The sequence below is a fragment of the Notothenia coriiceps genome, unplaced genomic scaffold, assembly GCF_000735185.1.
Source record: "Notothenia coriiceps isolate Sejong01 unplaced genomic scaffold, NC01 NC01_scaffold00031959, whole genome shotgun sequence".
Taxonomy (NCBI): Eukaryota; Metazoa; Chordata; class Actinopteri; order Perciformes; family Nototheniidae; genus Notothenia; species Notothenia coriiceps.
In genome coordinates this window covers 1-10,170 of record NW_011364660.1, presented here as the reverse complement: position 1 = coordinate 10,170, position 10,170 = coordinate 1, and the positions used below count along the sequence as shown (strand labels likewise).

Here is a 10,170-nt window from a genome sequence, read left to right as displayed (position 1 = left end):
AGCAGCTAGCGTGGACGTTAGCCCGACTCGGAGTACAAGGACCCACACCCAATTCGCGTTGATCAAACAGTGGCCTATGCAACAGAGAGATTTTATTTTTCATCAGGATATTGGAAGAATAGGAGGGATTGAGGTCAATCACTGGCACTTTTTTATTTTATTTTAAATGGTACACTTTATGTTGAACTATTTATTACGTTGTTGGTGCAACTGGCACTTTATGTTGAACTGTTTATTGTTTTGGCCAAGGTTATTGAGAGAGTTGGACGGAAATTTATTAGATTTTTTAAATCAACTGTTGGTAAATCAACAAAGTCTGTTATGGCCTCTGAAGCAACAGAGAGATGTTTTCTAATAGTCAGGGTTTCCAATGTTCTGAATGTACTTGAAAGTATTGTGTTTTACTTAAAAAACAAAGTCTTATAGTTTACAGAAGGTGTACCTACCTATAGGCTACCTGAATCTCTGAAATGTACTATATTCCTAAATATGCTATTGCTACACTTTATGGCAAAAATTGCACTTTTCTGTTGGTCTTGGTTAAGAACCTCCTTGAAAAAAATAAACAATGTTTTGTTGCTTAAGCTTATGTATTCAGTCATTATTCAATGGTATACTAAAATCCATGTGAAAAAAATTGCTTCTCACTGTTCTCAGGTCAAATATTTATATGCGATTAAAAATGCGATTAATTGCGATTAATTAATTACAAAGCCTGTAATTAATTAGATTAATTTTTTTAATCGAGTCCCGGCCCTAATTATATCTACTGCTGTTTGCGCACAGTTTCCCTTTCCAAAAATATATTGATTGAATACAAAATGAAAATATCAGGTCAGGAGATTAGACTGTGAAATTCCGATGCTCTCTAGTCTCTACTCCACTGTTTCTCAAACTTTTTCACCAAGGACCACTTAGCCAATAATAAAACACTCGCAGACCACCTAACTCCACAAATATCCAAAATCACATCGTTTTTCTAGAACAGATTACAAATCGACTGAAAATGGTACAAACAAGTGGCAACATGTGTGATGAAGGTGTTGCGCTGGGCTATATCATGTAATCAAAAGTGAAACTTAAGCTCGCTCCATTGCGAAGAAATTTCCGCGAGAGTGCGGAAGACTTACATTTATTTATTTATTTAAAATGCGACATTTTACCAATATACTCACGGACCACCAGAGATGGGGTCGTTACTAAAAAAAAGTAATATATTACATATTACATTTTTTTTTTTTTTAAAGTAATTCGCTACTTCGTCACTCTCTACATAAATCGTTACTTTACAAGTCAGTATTTTACCCTGAAATGTCATGTTTAAATATGCAGATTAGCTTTAAATCTAAAGATGAATTCAGACATGGTAGTAAAACGAACACCATTTATTTNTGTTTTTGGAAGTTTTCTTGAGTGAAAGAAAACATGGAAGCAAAATAGACCAAAATAACAACATTTACAAGTAGGCCTACATGAAAAAACGATGTTTTTATAAACAGTAACTTCATAATTTTGATTGTTGGCTGCTCATTTAATAACTATTATTTCACTAGTTTGTTGTCTGCTCTTGTGCGTAGTGAACACTAAAGAAAACCATTGTCTCTGTGTTAGCTGATTATTTTGTAGAATTCTGTTGAGTATTAAACAATTGCGTGAGTGTGAGGGTATTCAAATAAATTGGTCAGTAAGTCAGAGAAGTGCAACTATATTTAACTTTTTGTTTTAAAACATTTTTCTATAAATGATTATGGGAGTGACCTTTTTCTCACTTGAGCTCCCGCCCCCCAAAATGTCGCGTGAGTATAAGCGGGAGGTAAACAGAGAGAGCACAACTCAGCTAACGGTCGGCGGAGCGGGGCTCTTCAGCTGTTAATCGTGTGCTCGAGCGATCAACCGGCCTTTTAGCCTATACAACTATTTATTTCCGACTTCAGCTACAGTGATAGCTAAGTTTGGGAAGGAGGAAAAGGGAGAAACGCCGTGTCTTTTTGTCTTATTGTCGCTGACAGTGAGACCCAACTGTAACCGCGGTCCACCACAAATCACAAAGAGAAGACAGCGTAAACAGACATATTCACTCGGTCATTTCTGCCATTCACACAGCTTTACCATGGATAACTCTGGACCCAATAAGACATGCTGTGGTAGGTTATGTTTCATTGCAATCTTTATGACAACATATTCCCTCACACCTTACATGCCTGGAGAGGATGGATAACGTCTTTATTCTATCCTCAGTGTCTGTCCGGGACTTCTTCACTTCAGCCAAATTTCTTATCTACATGGGACATGCCCTGTCTACATGGGTAAGAGAGACACACAATATGACAATTCACATCACATCACATTATTGTCTATTTAAAAGACACTCCATCATATCTTTATTCTCATGATGACAGGGTACATATGTAGCGTTTCTGTGTCCAACCCAATGTAATACAACATGAGTGTATAATTGTTGCATTGTGTCATTATACCTGTCATTACAAAATGACATGTTTTCCCTGTTTCGCTCACCACACAATACAAATCGCTGCACAGGAAGGTGAAGAGGCTGTTGAAAACAGAGAGGATTATTATCAGCCCTAACCTGCAGGTCTTATTAAAGATCAGCATTGACTTAAAATAACCAGGATCTAACTTTCCAGGGGGACCGAATGTGGAACTTTGCCGTGGCGGTGTTCCTGGTGGAGCTGTACGGGAACAGCCTGCTGCTCACGGCCGTGTACGGGTTGGTGGTGGCCGGCTCCGTGCTGCTGCTGGGGGCCATCATTGGGGACTGGGTTGACAAAAATCCCAGACTTAAAGGTAAGACAGCACAAATCAAAGGGAAGCTTTAGGGGGTGTTGTAACATAAGTGTGCAGGATCAAAATGCCAAAAGTATTTTCAGATCTTATCCTGATACAGCACTTTCAAAGGGACTGGCATTACAGTGTTGTATACAGTGTGAACATGTGCTATTATCCCCCCTTCCTCATTTTCACAGTTAAATGCACCTCTTGTGCCATGTTTATTCAGAGGAATGTGCCATTATTAGATCAGATAAGGCAGTGTGGAATGCAGCCAACCATCTTGCTGAAGCGCTCTAATGAATATCAGACAGACATCTGTTGTCTTTGATCAGGTTTCTGTCCCTAATGTCCGTCGTGGTGTTTCCACAGTGGCCCAGACTTCGCTGCTCATCCAGAACAGTTGCGTTATCGTGTGTGGGATCCTTCTCATGGTTGTTTTCCAGTTCAAAGAACAGCTTGTGGAGCTTTACAATGGATGGATTCTGGTAAGGTCACATTCAATCACATCTGATCGGGGTTTCAACCGAATGCTTTTTGAACCTTTTTACCTCAAGTACAACACTCTGACCCTGGGATTGAAAGTTGCTTTCTTTTACTGATCCATGTGATTTTATGAGCACCTGAAGAGCTTTGACAGATGAGCAAATGATTGTATGTAACTTCCAGAAGACCTTTAACTGTTCTACTCAACAAATTATTGTTGTCATTGCTGTATCAAATAACTTAAATCATGGTGTACAGGATACTCTTGCAGTATTAGTTTCAATTAGTTTCAATTTCAGATGCACAACAAGTACAGCGTAGCAGTCGTTGGCAATACAAATCTGATGAATGTACTTAAAAAAGGGAAATTCAAGCACAAAAAAGAAAATTTATTTCTACGTCTTAAATATTGCTTGTATTGAATTCATTTCATTTACAAACAGTTTAAAAGTAAAATCGTTAGACATAATGGAGATGTGTGAAATGGGGCATGCAAAAAACGATCTGAAGCTTTAGTATAGGGTCCCAGACACTGAATAGTAACTAAATACAATAGATATTATTAACACATATTACTAACACTTCTAGAATTAGAAAGAGTTCATATATTAGACAAAAAAACATATTCATCTAAAACACACCCAACACGAACCAAATCATTCATTAAATTAATCTAACCTTAAGTACTTAGTGGTCCCAGAACATCCATGTCATCAGTCTAAACACTTAACAAACTTTGTAGTCATTATTTTAAACTGTAATTCAAAGGTATAATTGACAGTATTGCAAATAAATAAACTGAATGTAAACAGCAATGTTGGAAATGTAAAAAAATTCTCATTTTATTCAATCATTGTTGAACCTGAACTTTTTTTTAACCAAAAACAGAGCTTTGTAAAGAATCCTAAATAATGAGGTAATGTTACAGACATGTGATGCATGGGAGGTCATCCCACACCGGTTCTTCTGAAGTGTGTGTGTGTGGATAAGGAGTGTCTTGTTTACACTTGTTGAACTATGTGTCCTGAGATCTGCCTCCACACAAAGACCTGACTCTGCAGAGCTAGCCCGTCGCGGTGTCAGGTCGAAACAAACGCCTTTCTGTTGCCCAGAATGTCCTCAGTGTGGCCCTCTGCATTTGTTGGACTTCCCAGAGAAAGAAGGGATTCCAGCCATGTGAGAGTGTTTAGAGGGATATGTGTGTGTGGAGGTGGTGGAGGAGTGTGAAACAGGAGATTGAGTGTGCAGTTGAAGGCTGTGTGTAGTCAGCAGGTTCTTCAAGACCCGTCACATGACAGAGGGAGAAATGTGGCCCGGCCTGTTGAAACATTTCTGCTGTTTCTGACCCGAGCAGCTTCCTCACAATGTTGTCGCACATTTTCTTTATTACTGCAGCGGTGGAGGTCAAATATTCAATTAGCTGTTGTGCTCCTTTTTTATCTACAGCTATTGTTCACAGTGGGTTATATAGATAGTTATTGATTCCTCTTTACATTACAGATGACATGTGATAGTAGTTTGTGGGATTTGCATAACGTATCTTCTTTACTTGATTTAATTTAAATAAAAAGGTTCAATCTTACATAACACACCTCCAAAATGTAGGTTACTTTCACAGGAGTAAATACCACTTTTGTTCGGGACTATATTTAGCAGTGGATTAATACACTGTGCATACACCTCGAGGGTGGGGTGAATCTGAGGCGTCCCAAGATCTTTAGCTTGTGATATACTGGAGCCTTTCAAAGGATATTTGAAGGGGTCACAGACCAAAGCGCTCAAGAAGTACAGCATTAATGAGTATACTTAGACAGCAGGAGAGTGTGTGTGGAATTGAGTCAAAAGGAGAACTACAGAGAGTGTTTTCATGGTAATGAAAGAATCCAGTGCAGCTTTAATGTGTTTTTAATAGTTTGTGGTATTAGCAATACAGACCATGCTGTATATATTAATGATATATATTTGTCTTTTGTTTCATACTGAACAGTCTAGATATTAATCAAATGTAATAGAAAACATAAAAATATCCTCTTTTTCTTTTTAGACCACATGCTACATTCTGGTGATCAGCGTCGCCAACATTGCAAACCTAGCCAGCACGGCCACGGCCATCACCATCCAGAGGGACTGGGTGGTGGTGGTGGCGGGGCAGGACAGCAGCACGCTGGCAGGTCAGTGTTTCTGCCGGCTTATCACCCAACCTCATGTGACCTGTTATCAGATGACTTTAGTGAGCAGACTTTGAACCCCAGATATTGGCTCACTCTCTGTTTTACCCTCTATGTCCCTGCAGTTTCCCCCTGATTGTTATAAACTATTTCAAAGATTTGAACAACCTCCATGAACCTGATGATCTGTATCCTCTTGCTGTGCTATGACCATCAATCAAACCTGCTGTTATATGAATGTCAAACTTGATATGAGTTAAATCAGCTGTATAGAAACTCTCTTCCCCTCTTGTACTAAACAGACATGAATGCCACCGTACGGATTATCGACCAGCTGACCAACATCCTGGCCCCCATGCTGGTGGGTCAGATTATGGCCTTCGGCTCTCCTTTCATTGGCTGCGGCTTCATCGCAGGCTGGAACCTGTGCTCCATGTGTGTGGAGTACGCGCTGCTGTGGACGGTCTACCAGAAGACGCCGGCATTGTCCATGAAGAGCGGACAGAAAGAGCAGCAGCAGGAGCTCAAACAGCTCAGCCCCCCCAAAGGTAGCTGCAGGAACCTTGTGTGGGATTCTAACCATTGTAAAACCACTTAGGCTAAGGTAGCCCTTGCATTTTATTTAAGGATGTCTCAGATTTAAAAAATAAATAAAAACAAACATCTTAAAGACCTTAGGATGTGTTCAGGGAAAACCCTTTGATTCCCTATTGTTTGCCCTTAAGTAAGCTACTTAAGTATTCCCTTATGCGTAGCTGGAAGTCTTTACCTCTGAGGTAGTTTGTGCAGCCTTGCACTGGTATTTATTTTTCGTACCAAGTATCTCATGAGAGTTTTGTCCTGTGTGGTGATTCAGACTGAATATAACTGCAGCTCTCCCTGTGTCCTCTCCTCAGAACTGGAGAATGGCCAGAGTCCGGAGGAGTCCTCCCAGCCGCTGATGATTGAAGCCTCCATGGTGAAGCCCGGGGCCCCAAAGCAGCACAGCTGCTGCTACCAGGTGAGCGAGCCGCTGCGCACCCTGAGGGCCGGCTGGGTGGCCTACTACAACCAGAACATCTTCTTCGCCGGCATGTCCTTGTCCTTCCTCTACATGACGGTGCTGGGCTTCGACTGCATCACCACGGGCTACGCCTACACGCAGGGCCTCAACGGCTCCGTGCTCAGCCTGCTGATGGGGGCCTCGGCTGTAGCGGGCATCTGCGGCACCGTCGCCTTCACCTGGGTCCGCAAGAAGTGCGGCCTTATCCGCACAGGCTTCATCTCCGGCACGGCCCAGCTGTCCTGCCTCATACTGTGTGTGGTCTCCGTCTTTGCTCCCGGGAGCCCCCTCGACCTCAGCGTTTCGCCTTTTCAGGACATATACTCCCACCTGATGGGGGAGACGGTGCTGCCTGAGGCCGAGCACTCCCTTACCAGCCTCCTCACCGCAGTCAACGCCACCACTGCTGCCCCCGCTGAAGAGCTGCCCCCCCTGCAGTCCTACATGTCTGTCAGCCTTCTGTTTGCTGGAGTCATCGCTGCTAGAATTGGTGAGTATAACAGCCACCCTTTTATTTGTCATTGAAATTCAATTATATATTTTCAAAGACAAACATAATTAGAAATACACAAATAAAGTACATTGAAAATGCCTATGCACAAACAAACAATAGAAGAATGGTGGGGAGGGTTGAAATTGCTCATCTATTGAATTAATGTGTTTCTATCTAACATGTAGTGTAAGAACACGTGCATGCACATGGTCTTGCATCAGTAGAGTTACTCCACAACATAAATATACTTGAATTATAATTGACTTTATTTATTAAATCCTATTATTATTATTATCCCGAAGGATTCTCCGTATTAGACTTATAGTACTCAAACAGTAAACATTATAGGTCCAATTGTGTTTTTTATTACAAAATAAATAGATGATTTGATCCCAGGAGAGACTTTCTGTTTCTCATAAACTATGATCTCTCATATCCAGATATGACAGGAAGGAGGCAGCTTTACAAATGTTCCCCCTTGCTTATCTAAATGCTATGACATTGGAGTGATTATGATCCCAAAGTGCAAATGATCATCGCTACCTGTGTAGTAAATGGTGCATATTATTTGTTTTATTGTTTTATTCGAAATTAAATTGTGTGTAGGTATTTCAGTGTCCATGAAAACTTTGTAGTGTTCACTTCCTGTTTCCTAAATGATGACTTCCTAACGGTGAGTCATGCTGGTTCACAGGTTGAACATCTTCATAAATAACTGGAACTTCACACAAACCTACAGATGTGTCAGAGCAATATTTGCAACCTTTGATTCCAATCATTGTGTGTGGTAATTGCTGCAGCAGCCACTGTGCTGTTAAAGTGCTGACAGTGAGGCTGTAAAGAGGCTTTAGCCCTGACTGTTGCTCTGTTCTCGCAGGCCTGTGGTCTTTTGACCTGACAGTGACCCAGCTCATCCAGGAGAATGTGATGGAGTCGGAGCGCGGCGTGATCAACGGCGTCCAGAACTCCATGAATTACCTCTTAGACCTGCTGCACTTCATCATGGTGATTCTGGCCCCCAACCCAGAGGCTTTCGGCCTGCTCGTCATCATCTCTGTGTCCTTCGTGGCCATGGGTCACGTCATGTACTTTGGATTTGCCTTCAAGAGCCTGGGCAGCCGTCTCTTCCTCTGCTGCTCCCCAGAGCAGAAGGTGGAGGAGGTGGAGAGCCCCTCCCTTCCCACCACCGTCTAACCCCACTGAAGACACTCTGTCCTGGGTACATATCTCTCAAACCTAATCGTACCCCTGCCGCATCGTACCAAACTAACATCTTAGCTTGGAGCTAGCACAATGCTAACCATAGAAAGGTAACTTAACATGCTATGCATACTGTGGCCATTAATCATTAGTAGAAGGAGGTGAGTAGATTATGTGGGGGTCCCTGCTCTTGGATACACACATGTACTGTCAAACAGGGATCCATCACTTCTAGGCTCGCGACCCAAATGTGGGTGCTGTTAAAGAAATCAGAGGACTGTAAAACAGTGTCCCCTGACAGCCTGCATCTACCTTCACAGGTGCTAACTGCTGGAATGCAGAAGGAAGGAGTGTTGCAGGGAAGAGCTTTCACTAATGCCATCATGCACTTTGCCTCTCAGATTAAAGGGGGGCTCTGTATCTGTATGAGACCCCAAAGGGGAGAAGACCCCCCCCCCCTTGTTGTCTGACACTTTGCTTCTCAGTGACTTCATTGGTGCTGTAGCTGTGTCTTTGATAGCCTAGCTTCCATGTTTCTTGTATGATGAGCAGGCTGTGGATCTTGTCTCTTTAATACTTTGGTATAAGGGTTATGCAGTTAGCTGTATTTATTCAGGACATGCAGATGGTGTTTTTTTATAATTATCGTGTCATCAGTATTTTGTTGTGCCATAAGTAATAATAATAATCCTATGCATCCTTGTCAACAGCTCTCTCAGTTACCAAAGTCAAAGTCCATATGTGGCATAGAAGGAAGTGAGGGAAAGCAGCATTCCATACACATACTTTACTTCAGGTGAGAGTAGTGGTGTAGCCTCATGAATGCTTTCATACACCCTAGATATGTCTAACCTGCTCTGAGATTGTAATTACATTTCAGATAGTTTACATTAATAGTGCCATAATTGTTATTTTCTCTTGAGTAATTTTTCAATCGTGATTGTTGTTACACAGGCACTTTAAGTGATTGACATCTGTCATTACACCGAGCGCGTGATCAGGCATTTGATCAATATTTTTGCACAAGGCTGAAGTCCTGACCCCATTAACCCCCGCACAATCTTTTTTGAATCACTTATGTCTCTGTCAGTTTGCTCAGGCGCCGTGCAGGGACTATGGTCAAAATAATGGCACATTGAAAGCGTTTTGAGGAAATACTGCAGAGTTGACCTCAGACACCCCCACACAGTCAGCCAACGCTCAGCCGCGGGACCTGCAGCCGTATCGCTGCCAGCTTCATGTTTGAGTTCTGACAGTTAACAGTTGACTCGAACATTCATTTCAGTAGTTCTTCTCAAAGTTTGTGGCTTTTTGCATACTTCTTCTCTTGTGAGGTGATTTTGTAAAAGAACAACCAAAAATCTGAAATCTCAGACATTTGGAAAGTAGCTTTCAAGAGAGATTACTGTTATTAGCGTTTACTCAACAGTTGGCCACAGTAGATACCTATGACAAATACAGGATAATGATAATACAGTCATAATGACAGCAATATCGAGCTGAGCTTTTCCAACATTAGCTAACATTAGCCGAGTAAGGCTTTAGCTGCAAAACCCCTGCAAGCACTGTACTGCTTTTGAATTCAACTTTTCTTTAATAAGTGAATTGTCCTGAGCTCACTTGATGTTAACTAATGTAGCTGACACTAGTTCCTCTCCACCTCTGATTCCCGCTGCCTTATTGTAAATTAGCCTTGACAGCTGTTAAACGCACACGAGTGGCTTCTTCCAGACCAGCCGCACCCTACCAGTGAAAAATCTAGGCAGGATTTGGGTAATGATGTGGAGAAATATTGGTGTTGGAACCAGAGGCAGCGAGCAGGAGAACAGAAGGCCTCTTCAGCTGCAGATGCTGAGTCAGGGCGTCTGCAGGTGCATGGAACCCAGCTCTATAAAAACAGCTCTTGCTTCGCCTGATTCAGGAATATCTCACATTGCCATTGCTCTCAAGTTTTTATGTAAATAGCTATATTGGTCAGTCAAGATAAATAT

The 10,170-nt window shown here is 41.8% G+C and overlaps 1 protein-coding gene across 1 annotated transcript; it reads left to right on the top strand.

The window, feature by feature from the left end:
- Positions 1 to 1,819: 1,819 nt before the first annotated feature.
- Positions 1,820 to 10,164, top strand: slc40a1 (solute carrier family 40 member 1). Its single transcript, XM_010788639.1, has 8 exons — positions 1,820 to 2,144; positions 2,239 to 2,306; positions 2,649 to 2,808; positions 3,163 to 3,278; positions 5,321 to 5,447; positions 5,747 to 5,992; positions 6,341 to 6,976; positions 7,857 to 10,164. The coding sequence occupies exons 1-8, from the start codon at positions 2,111 to 2,113 to the stop codon at positions 8,171 to 8,173; spliced, it is 1,704 nt and encodes a 567-aa protein (XP_010786941.1). The 5' UTR covers positions 1,820 to 2,110; the 3' UTR covers positions 8,174 to 10,164.
- Positions 10,165 to 10,170: the final 6 nt, after the last annotated feature.